This window comes from Euleptes europaea, chromosome 14 (assembly GCF_029931775.1).
Source record: "Euleptes europaea isolate rEulEur1 chromosome 14, rEulEur1.hap1, whole genome shotgun sequence".
NCBI classification, from domain to species: Eukaryota; Metazoa; Chordata; class Lepidosauria; order Squamata; family Sphaerodactylidae; genus Euleptes; species Euleptes europaea.
Genome location: NC_079325.1, coordinates 2370640 through 2390706, shown reverse-complemented (window position 1 = coordinate 2390706; position 20067 = coordinate 2370640). Strand labels below are relative to the sequence as shown.

The 20067-nt window shown below is 46.5% G+C and overlaps 1 protein-coding gene across 1 annotated transcript; it reads left to right on the top strand.

The window, feature by feature from the left end:
• The first annotated feature begins 3572 nt into the window (after positions 1 to 3572).
• REXO2 (RNA exonuclease 2) lies at positions 3573 to 18620 on the top strand. Its single transcript, XM_056860502.1, has 7 exons — positions 3573 to 3701; positions 5609 to 5692; positions 6609 to 6686; positions 10099 to 10210; positions 16295 to 16403; positions 17305 to 17358; positions 18480 to 18620. The coding sequence occupies exons 1-7, from the start codon at positions 3573 to 3575 to the stop codon at positions 18607 to 18609; spliced, it is 696 nt and encodes a 231-aa protein (XP_056716480.1). The 3' UTR covers positions 18610 to 18620.
• Positions 18621 to 20067: the final 1447 nt, after the last annotated feature.

Below are 20067 nucleotides of genomic sequence, written 5' to 3'. Positions count from 1 at the left end.
ATCCGGGCTGTGTGACCCATGTCAAGACCATGGTCACAAAGCCCGGATAACCTACAAGAACCTATGAACTCTGACCGTGAAAGCCTTCGACAATAATTTTATGGCAGTTTCCTTCATCCTGAAATGCATGAGGCTGTACTACCAAGCATTTTGCTATGTAGTTACTCAATGACATCTTGACTTCAGAACTGATCTCTAGTCTGATCTAATTAGAGGGCTGAGAGACCAGGATTTCTGGGGCCTGATTCTGCGCTAACCCTGCCTGTCCTGGGGTTTGTCCATTTAATAATGTCTTTAACTTTTGTGTTTCGTGGGTCTGGAATTGGGCTGCTTAACAAATGGCAGTTTGCTTTTTGCCTACAAAACAGGATTCTTAATTTTTCTGGCCTGAAGCCAGTGTGGTGTAGTGGTTTGGAGCGGTGGACTCTGATCTGGATTCTCTACTGTGCTTGGCCACCTCCTGTACTGGTGCATGCTGTGGGGCTGGCAACTCTGGGCGGGCAAATGTCTGGAGATTTGGGGGTGAAGGCTGGGCAGGGTGGAGTTAGGGAGGGAAGAGACCTCAGCAGAGTTATAACGCCGTACAATCTGCCCCCCCAAAGCTGCCATTTTCTCCAGGGGAGCTGATCTCTGTATTAATCATTATTTAAAGATTTTCTAAAAATAGCTATTACTCATTTTGAACAATAAGGTTTCCAACCTCCAGGTAGCACCTGGAGATCTCCCGCTATTACTCTTGATCTCAAGACTAGAGAGATCAGTTCCGCTGGAAGATATAGCTGCTCTGGAGGGTGGGCTGTATGACATTATACCCTGCTGAAATCCCTCCCCAAACCCCTCCCTTCCCCAGGATCCACCCCCAAACCTCCAGGAATTTGCCAACTCACAGTTGCCAACCCTATAAATAAAGATCAAATCCCCTAGAGAAAACGGCAGCTACGGAGGGGCAGACTGGATGGTATTATACCCCACTGAGCTCCCTCCCTTCTGGTAATGTGGCGGTCAATCGTGATCCTGGGATATTTCCAGGTAAAGATGTGTCACTGGCCACCAAGATTAAGTTAATTCATGCTGTCGTATTCCCTATTACTAATGTATGGGTGTGAAAGCTGGACAATGAAGAAAGCTGACAGGAAGAAAGTAGATTCCTTTGAAATGTGGTGTTGGAGGAGAGTGTTACGGATACTTGGACTGCCAAAAAACAAATCGGTTATAAATCAAATCAAGCCCGAACTGACCCTAGAAGCTCAAATGACTAAACTGAGGCTGTCGTACTTTGGTCACATTATGAGAAGAGAAGAGTCACTGGAAAAGACAAATCAGGAAAAGAGGAAGACCCAACAAGAGATGGATTGACTCTATAAAGGAAGCCACAGCCCTCAATTTGCAAGATCTGAGCAAGGCTGTCAAAGATAGGACATTTTGGAGGACATTGATTCATAGGGTTGCCATGAGTTGGAAGCGACTTGACGGCACTTAACACACACACAACACCTTGAGCATTTAGAAAGGATGGATCTGATCACTAAGAACCAGCATGGGTTTCTCAAGAACAAGTCATGTCAGGCTAATCTTATCTCCTTTTTTGAGAAAGTTACTACCTTGATGGATCAGGGGAATGCTGTAGACAGTTTATCTAGATTTCAGTAAGGCTTTTGACAAGGTTCCACATAGTATTCTAGTTGACAAATTGGGAAAATGTGGGTTAGATCCTATTATTGTTAGATGGATCTGCAGCTGGTTGACAGATCGTACCCAAAGAGTGCTAGTTAATGGTTCCTTGTCCACTTGGAGAGAAGTGACTAGTGGAGTTCCTCAGGGATCTGTGCTGGGCCCTGTGTTGTTCAACATCTTTATAAATGATTTGGATGAAGGAATAGAGGGGATACTTATTAAATTTGCAGATGATACTAAATTGGGAGGGGTAGCAAATACGGTAGACGACAGAGCCAAGATGCAGGATCTTAACAGGCTGGAGAAATGGGCTAGAACTAATAAAATGCACTTCAACAAAGACAAATGTAAAGTTCTGCATTTATGTAGGAAAAATCAAATGCATAATTATAGGATGGGGGAGACTTGTTTGAGCAGTAGTGTGTGTGAAAAGGATCTTGGGGTCTTAGTAGACCAAACACTGAACATGAGTCAGCAGTGTGATGCTGTAACTAAAAAGGCAAATGCAGTCTTGGGCTGCATCAACAGAAGTATAGTGTCCAGATCACGCGAAGTGATGGTATCACTACTCTGCTCTGGATAGACCTCAACTAGAGTACTGTGTTCAGTTTTGGGCACCACAATTTAAAAAAGATGTAGACAAGCTGGAACGTGTCCAGAGGAGGGCAACGAAGATGGTGAGGGGTCTGGAGACCAAGTCCTATGAGGAAAGGCTGAAGGAGCTGGGTATGTTTAGCCTGAAGAGGAGAAGACTGAGAGGGGATATGATAACCATGCTCAAGTACTTGAAGGGCTGTCATATAGAGGAGGGTGCCGAGTTGTTTTCTGTTGCTCAAGAAGGTAGGACCAGAACCAATGGGTTGAAATTAAATCAAGAGTTTCCGTCTAGACATTAGGAAGAATTTTCTAACAGAGCGGTTCCTCAGTGGAACAGGCTTCCTCAGGAGGTGGTAACATAAGAACGTAAGAAAAGCCATGCTGGATCAGGCCAAGGCCCATCAGGTCCAGCAGTCTGTTCACACAGTGGCCCAACCAGGTACCTCTAAGAATCCCACAAACAAGACGAGTGCAGACATCACCATCCTGCCTGTGTTCCACCGCACCCAAAATAATAGGCATGCTCCTCTGATACTAGACTCTAGTAACTAGAGAGAATAGGTATGCAGCATGACTAGTATCCATTCTAACTAATAGCCATGAATCCTTCCCTGGAGGTTTTTAAGAAGAGGTTAGATGGCCATCTGTCAGCAATGCTGATTCTATGACCTTAGGCAGATGATAGGGAGGGCATCTTGGCCAACTTCTGGGGTGTGGGTGGGGTGGTGGTTGTGGGTTTCCTGCATTATGCAGGGGGTTGGACTAGATGACCCTGGTGGTCCCGTCCAACTATGATTCTACCTGGAGGTTGGCAACCTAAGGGGGTCTGTCCAGTTGTCCAGGAGAGGGGGGGCTTTCTTTCTGGGGGGGGGGGGCTTGAGGCTGCACCTGTGAGCTTCCAAAAAGGAGGAGGGTCCGTGGCTCAGTGGTAGAGCCTCTGCTTGGCATGCAGAAGGTCCCAGGTTCGATCCCCGGCATCTCCTGTTAAAGGGACCAGGCAAGTAGGTGATGTGAAAGGTCTCGGCCTGAGACCCTGGAGAGCCGCTGCAGGTGTGAGCAGACAAGACTGACTTTGATGGACCAAAGGTCTGATTCAGTAAGTGGCAGCTTCATGTGTTCAAGCTGGGCTCAAGAAGCAGTTCAAGAAGAGACTACAACCCCCAGCATGCCCCGCGTCCGCTCCGAGAGCCCTGTTCCTCCCCCGCGCAAACTACGATTCCCAGCAGGCCGCGGGGGCGAGAGGGCCGCCGGCGCGGTGCTTCTCGGGAGTTGTAGTGCGAGGTCTGTCCCGCGGGGCGGCGATGCGCGCCGGCGGAAGGGCCTGGCGGTGGGCGCAGCTCCTCGTGCAGCGGCGGCTCTCGGGGGCAGGAAGGGCGGCCATGGCGGAGGCCGGCGCGGTGGGGCAGAGGATGGTCTGGGTGGACCTGGAGGTGAGGAGGCGCCCAGCCCAGGGAAGCCTGCGAGCGCCGCCCCATCATATCTGCCAGGGGACACGTGTGCAAGGGTGGTGCGGACTCAGGCCATGGCTGAAGAGACACGTGTACCATGGGGGAGGGGTGGTGGTGTTGTGGGGGGACACATCATGCAGCCCAGGAGGCCTGCCTACCTTGGCCAAATGCAAGGAGGGGGGGCTTTATCTAGGGTTGCCAACCTCCAGGTGGAGGCTGGAGACCTCTCAGAAGGTCAGCTGATCTCCAGCCGACATAAATCAGTTCTGGAGGAAAGAGGTTGGAGGGTCCCCAAAGTCCCACCTCCGAACTCCACCCCTCAAATCTCCAGGAATTTCCTCACCTGGAGTTGGTAACCCTGGCCCCATCCCATAATGCAACATAGGAGGCTCAAGCATCTCCTATGGGTTGGGTTGCCAACTTCCAGGTACTCGCTGGTTTCAGGCCAGGCTATGGGATGGACGCGGGTGTTGGTGGCTTCAACGGATGGTCTCCAACTGAGTGTAAAGAAAGGCCTTGTTGTCATTATGGGACCAATGCGCACACCGTTGACACTGGGCCGGTGCATCTTGTGGAGATGTTTGAGGGCAGAAGTAAGGATCAGTGTGGGATTTGCCCTCTGGGGTTCCACAGCCCTGTTCCCCATGCAATTAAATCTTGATGCCAAACTCTTCAGATAAATCATTTTGGAATTGGGTGTCATCAGTATCTGTTGGCAGCACTCAGATCTATACCTCTGGATTGCCAGGACTCCGTCTCGGTTTGTCCCCTCTTAGCCATTTGGCCGCAGCACTCAGGCAGTGGCTCAAGACGTCTGCCGCATCACCATAATATCCGTCCGAGTGGGGACGTGGGCCTCTTGCTTGGCTAGATGTAGGAGTCACCTCGGGTTGGATCCCACAGATCTGTCCTGCGAGCGGTGGGGCTTTCTTCTGGCTGGAGGAGCCTGCCCCGCCGTAATACTCTCACATCTGTGTAAAAGGAGAGCATATCCATTGGTGGAAGGAACCTGGGGGATCCAGCCCGTCGTCTGGTTATGTGCCATCAAGAGGGGGCCCCCAGGTGAAACATGGTGGAGATGACCATGTTGTTGCCCATCTCTAGTACCTGGAAGTTGAGGGTATATTGGCCTTTCTTCACTTGTAGCATTTGGTTAGCTTGATGGGGAAGAAGAAGAGTTGGTTTTTATATGCCGACTTTCTCCACCACTTAAGGAAGACTCAAACCGGCTTACAATCGCCTTACCTTCCCCTCCCCACAGCAGACACCCTGTGAGGGAGGTGGGGCTGAGAGAGCTCTTGGAGAGCTGTGACTAGCCCAAGGCCACCCAGCAGGCTTCATGTGGGAGTGGGAAAACCAACCTGGTTCTCCAGATTAGCATCCGCCGCTCATGTGGAGGAGTGGGAGATCAGATCAGAGTCCACCGCTCTTAACCACTACACCATGCTGGCTCTCATTTGCCCACCTTGTGAATGTTGCCAACCATCACAACGTCCCATAGAAGCAGGATCCATCATTCAACTTGTGGATTCTCCCAGTAATTACAGTCTTGATGCTGACGTGTTATTTTAGGATTGTGGGGTGCACAAACGTTGCACTCTCTGTAGCTGTCACCTGTGCTTTTCAAAAAAAAATTAAACGGCTTTGGGGCTGCTTCTCTGCATCAATTTCTGAGCAGTTTGTGAGCCTCCTGTAACACCTCAGTGGGCTTTCCCCCCCTCGACAAATCCCCTCTGCTTAGAGGCTTTTGCAAACGGCTTCTTCACCTACCAGCTGCAGGCCGTGCTCCAAAGGGATAAAGTTTTGTTCATATGCACCTTCTTTCCCGCAGGCAGAACAAACAGATTCCCTGACCTCTTTCGCTTCTTAACTTTCTCTCTTTGGTACAGATGACCGGCTTGGACATCGAGAAAGACCAGATCATCGAGATGGCCTGCCTCATCACCGATTCGGACTTAAATGTCTTGGCTGAAGTAGGTGGTGTTTTGAATGGGTGGCAGCCAAGTGCCTGCTCCCTCCCTCCCTCTTGGTGGTTGCCTTGGCCGTGGGAAGGTCTGCCTTTGCATGGGGCACAGGCTCGTGGAGTGGACTGCAAAATGGCTGGCTGATTAAAAGCCCTTTCTGGCCATACAAGTTCCAGATGCTTATGGCCCAGGAAATGACTTTACATTCTAGAGCTGACCGCGACATGCTGTTGCAGCGATGCCTGGCTCCCAGTTGGTTTCTTTTAGCGATTCACTTTGTGGCTTGGATCTAAGCAGGCCCGAATAAAAGTAAATCTTGCCCTTTGCGAGATGTAAACCACATGCCATTTCATCATTTGCAGAAAAGAAGACCACTTGCCATTTCATCATTTGCAGATTTAAACCAATTGCCATTTCATCATTTGTAGAAGAGAGAAGTGACCTGTCAGTAACCTGCTTGAAGTAGTTTGAAACCCTAGGCTTAAAAGTTTGAAGGAGTGATTTCTGACATGGCTAGGAAAAAAATAATCCCCTACTCACCAGGAGTGACAAACACAAGCTGGCGTGAAGGCATTGGGGCCCAGCAGGCATCGGGGGTCTGTGGTTTTGGCTCGGTGCTGGAACCAAAGAGGTGCTGCTGTCAACCCCACACCACTAGCAAAGGACAGCAGTTGATGCCGTTGCTTGGATTGGGCCCACTGTCTTCCAGGCAGCACAAACTCCTTTTCCTCCCTCTGCTCCTGGGCTAGAGAACTTCAGTGGCAGAGGAGGACACTCTGTGCATGCTCAGAAGCACTTCAAAATATTCCTTTGCACATGGGAAAGGTGGCTCTCAAGGAGCTTGCTTAAAGGCAAGGTTAAGCTGCAGTTCTTCCACCTTAGGGCCTTGATCCACTCTCTTGTTTTGTCTCTTCTTCTCTGGCAGGGTCCCAACCTGATAATAAACCAGCCAGACGAGCTACTGGATGGCATGTCAGATTGGTGCAAAGAGCATCATGGGAAGGTAAAGGTGCTGCGGCTTCTTCTGGCACTCTTAAGAGAAATGGTTGGTCTTTGGGCCCTTTTTAAGGCTGTTGTGGGGGTGGTGTGTGAATGTTCATTAGAGCGCCCCCCTTCCTTCTTACTGCAGCCTGAGCCGATATTATTTTTTCCCAGATAGAAAAAAAATAACATGTATTTGATCTTTTTAAAAAATCTACGCTTTTCATCCACATTTAATATAGTTCTGTGATTTTATGTCTCAACCATTGAAAGACAAAGAATAAACTGGGCAGGGGATTCATTTGCAAAATACAGCACTCTGTCAGGAAACAGGGCCCTTCCATTTTTAGTAGGGTTTTGGACATCTAGTTAGTGGGATTCTCACTCAAAAGAAGTGCAACGGTTGGGCCCTTCTAGCTTTGGCCATCAGCCCAAAATTCATAGTCAAAACGTTATTTTCTTTAATGCCCTTCAGGAATTAAAATAAAAATTCCAAGCTCACTGTGTTCTTCACAAGGTGAAGACAGTCAGAGCCAAAATTCAGTCAAAGATGGCCGGATGGGCATGCATCGGTTGTACTCAGAATTTGGGGCTAAGCCAGGAGGTGTCCCCGTTGGCTGTGGGCCATGCAGGTGGGATATATGTTGCCCAGTTCATCAGCCGGGCTTTGGGGTTTGAGGGACGGGCGAGGGAGTGGGCTACAGTTGCAGGCTGAACCATAAGCTCGGGACCCCTCCGCTGATGTCAGAGGGGCAGGAATTGGAACATGGGGCAAAGCCCCTGTGATGAAATCTCTCCCAGTCTTGGAGTTACATTTTCACTGATCAGCTGGAGAAGGAAAAGGATTTAATTGCTCAAGACCCTGGAGCCTAGTAGTTTGTGTGGCCCCCATCATGGGGGAGGCCTGGGGTGTCCCCACGTTGCCTCCCCCACACTTTAAAAGCACCTGTTTGGATTGTACAAACTCTTGGCTCTCCCAAATGTCAGGGTTTTCTTCCTGTTGAGTTTCCTCCTTCCTCTTGCCTTCTCAGAGTCATCTGCAAAATGAAGTGTGTTCTTTGATTGCATTCATGCAAGTGTGCTAACTGGTTGTGCCATTTTGTCTCAGCTGCTTAACCTCTTTTTTTTTTTTTTTTTTGGCATTGCATTCAAGTATTCCCAATGCAGAATTCAGGCATTTTGTCCAGCTTGTAACTTTAATGTGTTGCTTTGTAGAACTGGCTGCAGGCCTTGGCTGGGGCTTGGGTTGGGGAAGAGAACACATCTGTGGGGTACGTGGGAGCCAGGAGTTTGTGTCTCTGGGGCACTGGGGCCCCCGAAGGGTCAGAGCTACGGGGCAAAATGTGCCCTTGATGGTGGGGAGGGTCTTGGAAATGCTCCTATTCTCTCTGTCACAGTGCCAGGCCTTTTGCTAGTTGAGATGGGGTGGTGGCTAGATCCCTCTGCATAGTGCTGGTTCCATGTTTTGGGAGCCTTGGGCAGACAATGCCCAGGGGCACCCTCATGCCCACCACCAACAGATCCCCCTCATGCCTCCCTTTCCTTCCACCTCTCCACCTGATTGTGCATGCCCCTCCCTCAGATACCCTCCCACCGCCTTTGCCTCATTCATGCCCTTGTTGTGCAGCTGCCGTGGCTCTCCAGAGTGCCATAACTGGGCACTGCCCTCATGCTCTTCCCCCTCCATGCCAGGGAGCTGGAAGCACGGGTGGTGGAGTGCTTGCAAGCAGTTGGGCAGAGGAGGGCACGTGGAAGAAGAAGAGTTGGTTTTATATGCCGACTTTATCTCCACTTAAGGAAGAATCAAACATTCTTTCCATCTCCTTCCTCTCCCCAGAACTGATACCCTGTGAGGTAGGTGGGGCTGAGAGAGCTCTGAGAGAGCTGTGACTAGCCCAAGGTCACCCAGCTGGCTTCATGTGGAGGAGTGAGGAAACAAATCCAGTTCACCAGATTAGCCTCTGTCACTCCTGTAGAGGAGTGGGGAATCAAACCCGGTTCTCCAAATCAGAGTCCACCACTCCTAACCACCGCTCTTAACCACTATACCATGCTGGCTCTCTACACCAGGTGGCAGGAAGAGGTACATGGGTGAGGGGTCAGTGGCAGTGGGCTCTGCCAGAAGCCCTGGGCCCCGCAGCCGCACCGCATGAAGGTATGCTAATGCCGGCCCTGCTCCGTCCACCTACATCCCTGTTCCATTTTTTTCCTGCCTTTTTTCCAAGGGGGTGATTTTTTCCCTCCTGTCCTTTCAGAAATCCCCTGAGGTGGCCTGAGGTCCTCCAGGGAGCTTCAGGCTTGCGTGGGCTTCCGTAGTCTGGCATCCCAACCAGGATGCCGGGGCTGCTCCTGGGGAGGGTCAGAGCTTTGCTGCATCCTTGGTGTATCCGTTAAAGGCTCTCAGGGAACAGGCGATGGGAAAGACCTCTTCTCTGTCCGTGGCCTGGCCGAGCCCTGTCTGGCAAAGTAGGCAGTGAGAACGCATGATCACACACGGGAAGCAGCCTGACACTGAATCAGACCGTTGGTCCATCAAGATCAGTACTGTCTAAAGGTTGCCGGCGGCTCTCCGGGATCTCAGGCAGAGGCCGTTCACATTGCCTCTTACCATGACCCTTAATTGGAGATGCTGGGGGTTGAACCCAGGACCTTCTGCATGCAAAGCAGAGACACTTGTGTGGAGACCACCCCTTCCTGTGCTGAACTCAGTGGACTGAGCGGCAGTCTATTATGTTCTGATATGTTGTCTAGGATCTTCCTCTGGTGGCCGAGGATTCCTGCCCTTACTGGCCTGCCTGCCTCTTTTTTCTCTTTCCTGGAGCTGCTTTCCTGGCTCAGCTGATCTCTACATTCCAATCTCTTTGGAGCTCTTGAGGCCATGCACCCTGGCCTCCATCTGGCCCCCTTGCTGATGTCAGTCATTGCATGCCACTCACCTGGCCCCCTACCTTAAATGTGTATGTGGGGTTTGCTCTTCCTCGTATCCCTTACCTCTCTAGTTAGCACGTGAACACATGAAGCTGCTTTATACTGAATTAAACCCTTAGTCCATCAAAGTCAGTACTGTCTACTCAGACCGGCAGCAGCTCTCCAGGGTCTCAGGCAGAGGTCTTTCACATCACCTACTTGCCCAGTCCCTTTAACTGGAGATGTCGAGGATTGAACCTGGGACCTTCTGCATGCCAAGCAGAGGCTCTACCACTGAGCCACAGCTCCTCCCCTATTTGGCTGTCCTAGATTATTCATTTCTCCATGTGGGGCACATTCACAAGAGTGGAAAAAGTCACCCCTTGAAACAATGCCCCTTGGAAGCCCTTTTGTCAGGTTACTTGGATAGTTATTTACCGGCATCCCCCTTGATTGGCATCTTATTTTTAAATCGCTAGCAGCATTTGAAAGTGTGGCACTAATGCTGGCCGATTCCTTCTCTGCAGTCGGGCCTTACCAAGGCGGTGAAAGAAAGCACCATATCTCTACGCCAAGCAGAGTACGAATTTCTGTCTTTTGTTCGGCAGCAGACACCACCAGGACTCTGCCCTCTTGCAGGTAAGCTTTTCATTTTAAGAAAAAAACCTTAATGTGTTTGTATTAATGTATTTATAACATTGTGTACTGTACCTATGCCCTGACCTTGATGGCCCAGGCTAGCCTGATCTCATCATATCAGAAGTGAAGCAGGGTCAGCTCTGATTAGTTTTTGGATGGGAGACCACCAAGGAAGTCCAGGGTTGCTAGGCAGAGGCAGGCAATGGCAACCTACCTCTGAACATCTTTTGCCTTGAAAAACCTACAGGTTCGCCATAAGTCAGCTGTGACTTGACTGGAAAAAAAATATCCACAATAGATGCTCCGAGCAGTGAACAGATCAAACCAATAAAAATAAAAACATTTGTAAAAAGCATTCTAAATTCTACAAATCAATATGACTAATTTAAAACTCAAAGCTCAACTGAAAATTAACCTCAATTGGCATGTTTCGCCCCTGCACGTATTCAGCCAGTGAGCATTTTCTGCCATAGAGATTACTCAAGGCAGCTCACAATATAATTACTGTAAAAATACATTAAAACTACAAATAATATAACAACTATAAAAACGTATCAAAGGTCACAATTTAGATTTAATGTGTTGAAAACAACAATAAAGGCTCTATGCTTATTTTTATAACACTGGTTTTTACCTAAAGGCTCCTTTTTTAAGTCACTGAATTTTATTTATCAAAGGAACACAGTTTGCTTGAAAAAGACCACTCAGATTCAATGGTCAACCCATAAACATCACTCAGGATTAACAGCCTATCCCAAATTATGTTTCTGGTTGATAATATTTTTACCTTCATAAGAGAGGACTGATTCCCATTAAACGGTTACCCAAACGGCCTTTGGGTGACCCTCAACGTGTGGGGTGTCCCCCTTGCATGTTAAGCACTTCCCACGTGTATCCAGGAAAAATGTTAGGGAGAACTGCCTATGCATACCAAGATTCAGAAGTTGATAACAGCACTTCTGGGAATGGGAATGTTCCCATAAATAAAGCAGGCAGAAAATTGTGTGTGCGTGTGTGGGTGATCTCATATACAGATACTATACTGTAGCTGTCAGGAACTTAAGTACTTCTTGTATAGAACTGGTGGATTTATAATGATTAGGGGGGGGTCTTGAAAGTGCTCTGCGCTGCCAGGGATGGCAGCGCGGAGGAGTTTAAAGACTCCCCCGCCGGGCTTCCAGGGGCAGTACACCATTTGATTCAGAATATATTTTTTCTTGTTTTCCTCCTCTAAAAACTAGGTGCGTCTTATGGTCAGGTGCGTCTTATGGAGTGAAAAATACGGTAGCCTTATAGATCTCATAATAATGATATAATAAGGAAATTAATCAATGCAAGGCATCTGGAGAAGGATCTTTCACTTTTTTATATGTTGGTGATGCTCTGTCATAGTTCCAGGCATTAGGTAAAGCTAAAGAAATCAAACAGTTATTAATCAGCCCAGTTGAATGCTTTAATAAAACCAGACTGAATGTTCTATAAATCTCAGCTGGGTAACAGTTAGGTTTCAGAGCTGTGATAAACTGATAAGACGCCTTGAGAAATCTAAGGGCATTAAGACATTTTGTATGTTAGTTGGATATTTCGTTTGCATATTACTTATGTTGAGGATATTGTGTTTGCTTAAAAAGGAATAATATATTCTAATACTCAAGTGTCGCCCCATCTGTGGATACTTAAATCTGCTGCTTGGGGCCACATTGACCAAAGGGAGATGGTTCTCCAAACTTGGGGGACTCCCTCAGTTTTGCAGAAAAATCTGAAACATTCAAAAATAGAGAAGCCATTGTCTGCACATTTGGGGTTAGGGCAGGGGGTGAGGAATGTGGTGGGAAAGTAAGGAAATGGGAGGAGGTGGCATTGTCGGGAAAGGGTAGAGGAAGTTGGCTGAGGGTGTGTGTCAGAATCCAGATGATAAAGCAAGGACCAGTGACAGAATTTTCCTGTAAGTTTCTCATGGGTTCCCTCTTGTCAGTGCTTATTCTTCCTGTTAACATAGAAAAACAAGGTCCCTTACAAGATGTATTAAATTCCACTACAGTTTCACTGTCGTTTTTAGCATCTTCTTCCATTTGTAGAATATTTTTTTTGCTCTCTAGCTCATTTTATGCAAGCTGGTCTTGTTACTGTTCTTAGATCAATCCTGATCATGAAATAAGCTATTTGCTTCATCAGAGTATTGCATATCAAGCAAAATCGTTTCTGAGGATTTTTTAACAGTCCTCTTGAAGCCTTTGTATGTTCTGGAATAGCTTAATTTTAGACACTATATGTAACTCTAAAGTGAAAAGACATGTTGGTAAATAAGTCACAAATATAAGCTTTAGCTGTGTCACGCAGTTTTGGTCAGGAGATGTATCCCGTGTTATTCATCTCTATAAACTCTAAGGATTGGCTAATGTATAAATTTTGGCTTACTCATCAATGCCAAATTAAGCCTCCAAGCATGAGTACATGGAGAATAATTTGATACCCAAGGACATATTAATAATTAAGTTTATGTAGCCATGAATAACAGGTGTGTGTGTGTGTATAAACTCCATGTATCAGTTGACTAAAACGGTTAATTTCCTTTAGGACAGGAAGAAGTGTAAAAATAAACTTGCATCAGAGAACAATGTTTTTTTAGAGGTCAATTTGCATTAAAATTAACTTCTAATATTATATCTCCAGCAACAAAATCTGTCCATTCTTGGAAAAAATATTATAAAATTTAGCAAGGTAAATCTTAGCTGATTATCCCTTCTGAAGCAATAAAGAAAGATAGATTTAATAAAAGTAGCCATGCCTCTTGATTTTGATAAGCATATAGCATCTCTTTAGTTGCCACCAAATATTTCTCATGTTCTTTCTTGATATGAGTTTCTTGTAGATAGATAATATGGGGTCTCAGCTTTTCCAAAAACCGGAACATCTTTTTTTTTTTTAATGTTGTGGCTAAGGCCTTTAGCATTAAAAATTAAAACCTTTATTACATTCAGAGAGAGATAACTAGAATACTCCTTGACAAAGAGATATTAGATGGTCTTAAATATCATCTTAAATTTAGCCAAATTCGGATTTATACGCAAATTTCAGTTAGGGGAAAACTACCTGGAAGCCTTGAAGAAAGAGCTAATAGCCACAAAGTCATTAATATTAGGAAACATGAACCTTTCTGAGTGAACTGGAAACAAGATTTGACCAGATTTGGGAAATTTTGTGTCAACCTCAAGTTCACTCAAAAAAGACAGGGGATGTCCTTCGTTTTAATAACAAGCTATTTTTGATTGAATTCAAAAGTAAGCTTGGAAGGGGATCTCCATCTATATTCTTTTCCTCAGCTCTGAGAAATTTATGTCCTTCAAGGTTACAGGAGATACAGGTAAGACCAAAATTGAATTAACTTCCCCTTGGTGTGTGATTTCAGACTTATCCCATACTAAATTATCCTCGGAATACAAATTTTGAAAAATCATAAGGATTTCTCTGTTAAAGTTTTTTGACGAATTAATGTGAAACCTTTGTCAGTGGCAGGTTATTAGGTTCAGAACTAATAAAAGAGGCAAATGGATGTTTTGAATATGTGATCAACCTGTACCTGTGCAATTTTTCCAACTAATCTTTATCCTCTTGGTCACCCAGCCTTTAATTTTTATTTCTACAAACTATATCTACAAATTTAAAACTGAATTGAAGCACTTCCACCTTATGAAATAGCTCTTTATGTCTGATCTTAATTTCTTCCAAAGCTTGATTTCCCTGCACCGCTTGATCTTTTATTTGCACAGCCTCTTGGAATTAACTTTCAAGATTGCCCAATGATACATTAATTTCTCGTGTTTAGTTCCTCTCATTGTGCAGAAAATTTACTTTTGACACTCAGATGTAAAACTGGTTTATCTCAGCTGAGATATGGTGAGAACTATCAGCAGAAGACTGCTCTATCATGCCTTGTGTCCACCGTCACGAAAAACAGTGAAAACTGCCAAGAGGAACAGGCTGTAACTTTAATGACATGTATCTAGTGATGCAATTGTGATTTCCACCCATTTCCTCCCAGTGCTGTTTCTGGGGTGGTTGCAGAAACCGAGAAGTGACATCAGGCTGTTCTAGGAATTACCAGAGACTGTATAGTTTTACTGTAGAGTTTCTGGTGATTCGTAGAGCTACCTAAAATCAGCTGCCACTGTGCCCTGCCCCTCCCCATGTCCCTGCTCCTGAAATGTCCACCAGTTGACCTCAAGGAACACAAGTTGGGGGGCTCAGTGTACTGCAGTGGGGTGGGGGGAAGAATGGGAAAAGCCTACTTTGCAGACTCCCATAGATGATTGACTACATCCCAATATGTATGTGTGGGATATTGTCTTCCTATATCAGTGAGAGTCAAGTTCAGCTGTCCCGTAAGACCTAAGTAACCTTTTCTAAAATGAACATGAGCCTTCAGTGTTGAATATCAGGATATATAAAAGTAGGGATAATAGGAAGATAATATTTTTTACTACTTTTTGTGCCCTTTCCCTTTTTGCTCTACTTTTCTGTTTTAATTAATCACATAAGAACGATAGAAGTTGATATTTAAAAGGGCCACAATGAGAACCTGCCATTAGACAGGAAGTCTGAAAAATCTAGGCTCCAGATTGAACAGAGCAGAACGGGGGCAGGGGGGAGTACACTATTTGCTTCCTTTCTTCTTTCTAATCTGTCTTCCTTTCCCCTGCTTTTTTCCTGGTTAATTACATTAGTAGCAGCCGAAGTTCATGGTAGAAAGTGCCTTTGTCGAAGAAGTACACATTTTGCTTCTTTCTCAAGGGGCATGCCGCATCTGGGCAGGTTCATGTGAACCCTCTGACTGGAGGGTTCCTCACACTGGCCGCTTTGGCCAGGCTCCAGCATGCCAGAGCAAGGGGCAGGAAAAGCAAGGGGTCAAGCCTGGCATCTGTGGGAGCATTTTTTGCTCTCTGTCTCCCGACACAGTGGCAGCTCCGAGAGGGGCAGCCACTGGAGCTCAGCCTCCCACTCATAGGACTGCCAGCTATGCGAATCGGCCCTTCAGTAGCTACCAGCTGGGGGTGGATAACATGGAGAGCTCAGCTTCTGACTCTGTGCCCAGCAAGGCCACAGAGAGGGGTCACCTGGGGCAAAATGTATTCTAGGGGCCCTTCTTCAACATCCTCCCCCAAATGCTGCCAGTAGATAACATGCTGCAGAAGAGTGCAGAATATTTATATAATATATGCATTATGTTGCTTATTATGTAGTAGTTAATGACGATACATTCATTAAGAGCCATGAACGTGGGTTCATTAGATTGGCAGGTAGACTTCCTCTTGGACTATATGAGCCACGGCCATGAAGACCAGTGGCTGCACAGGGACAGTCTTTTTGTCTACTGTGTAAAGTGCTCGCAAGTCACAGCCGACTCATGGCAATCCCAGTAACTGGCTTTCAAGACAAGTGAGGAGGGGAAATGGTTTGCCCTTGCCTTCTTTGGTGGACTCACTTCCAAGTACCTACCCTGTTTGTCTTACGAGATCTGACGTGATTGGGCTTTACCATGCTGCCTTCTCTTCCCTTTTGTCTACTAACCTTAGGCAATGTGAATCAGTGCATTGGAGGCCTTCAGCCTTTCAGGGCCCTGGGGTGTTTGGCCACCATCCCTGAGGCTCCTGCTGTTCATGCCTGCCAGTGTGACATTGCATTTAGCGCTGTGAGCTCCAAGGCTTTGTAGTATCAGTGGCCAAAAGCAAACACTGTGAAGCTGTTGCTGAACCCCCAGGCCCAAAACCTCTAGCCAGTGCACCTCTCTTTTAACTTGAGGGTCTTTCACCTCACCAATGTCCTTGACTCTTTATAGGAGCTGATACTCAGGATTTGCAGACTCTCAGCTTCTCCGATGTTCCTACAAGGGGTTTAATTTGGGTCAAGGGGCTTTGGGAGCCAGCAGCTCTGTGGAGATATGAAATAAAATAGTGGGCAAAGCCCAGGAGTCCATGGGTAGGAGGGAGAAGCTGTCCCTGGATTGGGGTCAAAGTGACAGCTCCACTACCTGCCATCCAGTCCTACTGCACATGTACAGAACTGGTGTGTTTGCATGTGTTTTAGGAAACTCGGTACATGCGGACAAGAAGTTTCTCGACAAACACATGCCACAGTTCATGAAGCATCTTCACTACCGAATCATTGATGTAAGCACCATCAAAGAACTGTGCAGGTGAGTGACAACGAGGCTTGCCAGGATGAAGCTGTCAACCCGTGGGGAGGAAAGGACATAGTGTGTATGGGGGGGGGAGGCGGTGTCACCAGCATGATGACATCACTTACAGGGACTACCCGGAAGCAATGGCAGTAGCTGTAGGAATCGCTGACAGTTCTATGGCTTTACCATCGAGTTTTCAGCAGTCCCTAGAGTGATCACTGTCGTTTCCAGGCATTCCTTGGAAGTGACATCATCGCACAGGGGACATCAGTGAGTGTTTAATATTTTATTTTAAATTTTCCTCTTCCGACTGGAGTGGTGGCGGAGAACAGTTTGGAGTGGGGATTCCCTGCTCCAGCTGATGGCTGGGCAGCCCCATTGACTGAATTAGAATGCTATGTGTGTTGTGGGTATGGAAGGTGAGGCGGGAAGGGTTTGGGGGCAGAGAACAGCAGGACACAGTTGATAGTTTGGGAAGATAGGCAGGCCTTCCCCGAGAATGCCCAACAACACTGGTCTTGCAGGCATTTTGTGGGATATGTTCCCAGAACATCTATGGTCAGAACTGGAGACTTCCTTTAATAGATTCAAAATCTGCCATCTCAAGTGATGCGAATTATATTGCTATGCACGTACTTACATTTGTATAATTTGTTCTGCGATTCCGGTTTGCAGACAAAGTAAATAAATAAATGCTGATTCTTCAAAGGGTGGAATTATGTTTTATTTGTTATCATATGAAAATCGACAGTTTAAGGGTGCCAAGGTTTTCAGCAGGGGGACTTCGGGACTGAATGGTCATATTTGCAATGCAACAGTCCCTTCTCCAAATCCACAGTCCTCTGCACTGGGCACTTAGTTGAGTGCGGATAATTGAGACTTGACCAATACATTGAAATTCTCTCTGTGTGTGCAGACGCTGGTTCCCAGAGGATTATGAGTTTGCTCCGAAGAAGGCGGCTTCTCACAGGTAAGGTTTTCCAGATAGGGCCCTGGCTTTCTCTTAAAGGCACAAGACTCCTTTTGTAAGGCTAGGGAATACCTCTGTTTTCAAAGAAATGAAATTTGTAAAGATGAACGAACCATTCCTTTGTGGAACATGGGTCACTGGAAAGGATCTTTTTTTAAAATAGGAAAACCACAGTGTGAAGGACTTGCGTATTTGTCCTCTGAGGTTCCTCCTTTTTGACAAATGCACCACCATGTGGTGACACAGAAATAACTGCAGGAAATTCATCTGTTGAAAAATGGAAGTGTGTGTTTTGTTAGCTAGATCCATTTCATTTAGAAAAATCCCTATCTATGGTAAAAAGATGGGGCTTTGATTTTCACTTTTCACTTTGTGATCATGTTTTCCTCCAAGATTTTATCATGTAAGCACATTCTTGTGCTTACTTCTCTGGACTGGTACAAAAATGACCTTTTCCGGCACAGAGCAATGGGTCTCCCTTTGGCTTCTGCTGCAAGCAGAGTCCACCCCCAAGGGGGCTCAGCTGGAGTTCATAGGGGGCCACCTGCTCTGCAGCAGAAAGTCCCAGGTCCATCCACAGCCTTGGCAGTTCAAGTTGTTAGGGAGAGATTTCCCTACCTGGATCCCTGTAGCGTGTGACCAGTTAGAGCAGCCAGTATGTGCATGAGGCACCTGGTGCTACAAGAAGCCTCCTGCAGTTTTCATGAGGCCAGTTTGAATAAATGCTTCTTGTAGTGTGGCATTCTGCCTTTTCCTGCAAAGCTGCGGTAAGGGGCATGGTGAAGCACTCATTTATTGAAACATTTATACCCTATCTTTCCCTTATTCTAAATTAAAACCATCTGTAGCACAATAAAATCCAATTTAACTCCCTCCCCGCCCCCCAAAAACTCTGGGAGTGATAAAGGAAAGCATAGTAAGCTTAGTGCCAGGTGTCTGGCTCTCTGGCTCTCCCCCCACCCCAGAAAGGACATTGAGCAGTCCAGGCGAGCAGATGTTCAGGTCCAAAATATGCCAAGACACACCTTTGAGATGCCATTTTAAGTGGCATAAGTACATGTAAGTTAATTATGTGCACCTACACCTACATATACATACACCCTCTCTGTAATTCTCTTTAGAGCTCTTGACGACATCCGGGAGAGCATCAAAGAGCTTCAGTTCTACAGAAACAGCATCTTCAAGAGGAAAACAGATGAGAAGAAAAGGAAGCTAGTGGAAAACGGTGACAATGAGAGCTCCACCAGTTGATCTCATAGTCCTCCTGGCTCCTTAAGAAAAGCCTCCCGGCCCATCCAAAGCATGGCTTCTGCCTGCCTCCTGGCTTCCCCAAGGATGTTAAGAGTGACTGAGTCCCAGATATGACCGTTGTTCTGTGTTTGAGCTATGGCCCGTGAGGCCTCTGCAGTTCTTTGCTTTGGGAGAACCGTTTGTGGCCGGAGAATCACTTCTGGTTGGATTTAGACCCACCCTTACTCTACAGAATAAACCCACTCTTCCCAACAGCGATGGCCACTTCCTTGCTTCCAGTCAGGGTTTCTTCTTTCGCTTTTGCTCTTCTGTGCCCTTTTTCATTTCACTTGTGGGTAGGGTTGCCAAGTGCCAGGTGGTGGTGGGCAAACCCCCGCCAATCAACATGGCTGCCTGACAACCAGCTGAGGGTCGGCGGGCAACGTGGGCACCTGAGCCTGCCCACCGGGCCACATCACTTCTGGTTGTAAACCGGAAGCGCCACATCACAAGGGCTGTTTACCACTCAAAGTCCCACTGAGTGGTAAAAGCCCCCTTGTGATGCTGCACTTCTGGTTGTAAGCCAGAAGTGATGCGATTGCATGGGCACAGCCGCGTGCCCATGCAATCTTTTCCTTCCTCTGCCCCAAAAACCTGCCAGAGGAGAGGGAGGACCTGGCAACCCTACTTACGGGCCAGCAGCAGTTGTGTGTGGGTGTGTGCTGCAGCTGAGTCTACTGGTTTACTAAGCTCCTTAATATATTTTCCCTAATGACGAATTAGGGAGGCAGGCCCCCCATTGCCATCCCCAATTTGGAGATTTGACAAGTAAGAGTGTGGCCAAGATCACCCAAAGAGCCCATGCAAAGTGGCTTCCAGCTGTTCTGTTTTTTTGTGCAAAATGACCCTCCCTTGACAGCATTAGGCACAAAAGGTAAGAGCCACTTTTAGGGTTGTCAACCTCCAGGTACTAACCCAAAATCAAAGCACTTCCGTGCTTATACCGCGAGGTTTGGAAATCAGCACAGGAACGATGCAGTACAAAATAACAACTATATTGTGTTTAAACATGCAAAAACAAGCAAGTGGGAATACACATAAGTAGCACTTGTAACAAATATATACAAAATATACATTCAACGTTCGATGCGGTCTCAATGCATTATGGTTTTCTTAATATATTTGTAGGAATTCTCATTTAAAAAGTCCATAAGGTACATGTATGAATAATCATTGAATCTTCATAATAGAAGGTGAAGATGGGGGACGGCCATTTCAAGGATATTTCTTCAGCCCCAATTCTATTCAAGTTTCCAAAGTAATAAAGTATCATGCAACATATGGTCAGTTCACTGGTTCCCGTAGGATACTCCCAAGTGTAGCCAACAGCTATGCTCGTATATTATAATATATTATAATATAAATTTCACTCTTCATTTTCAAAAGAGATTTTTCTGCAGCATGGGGTAGGTGGGTGCA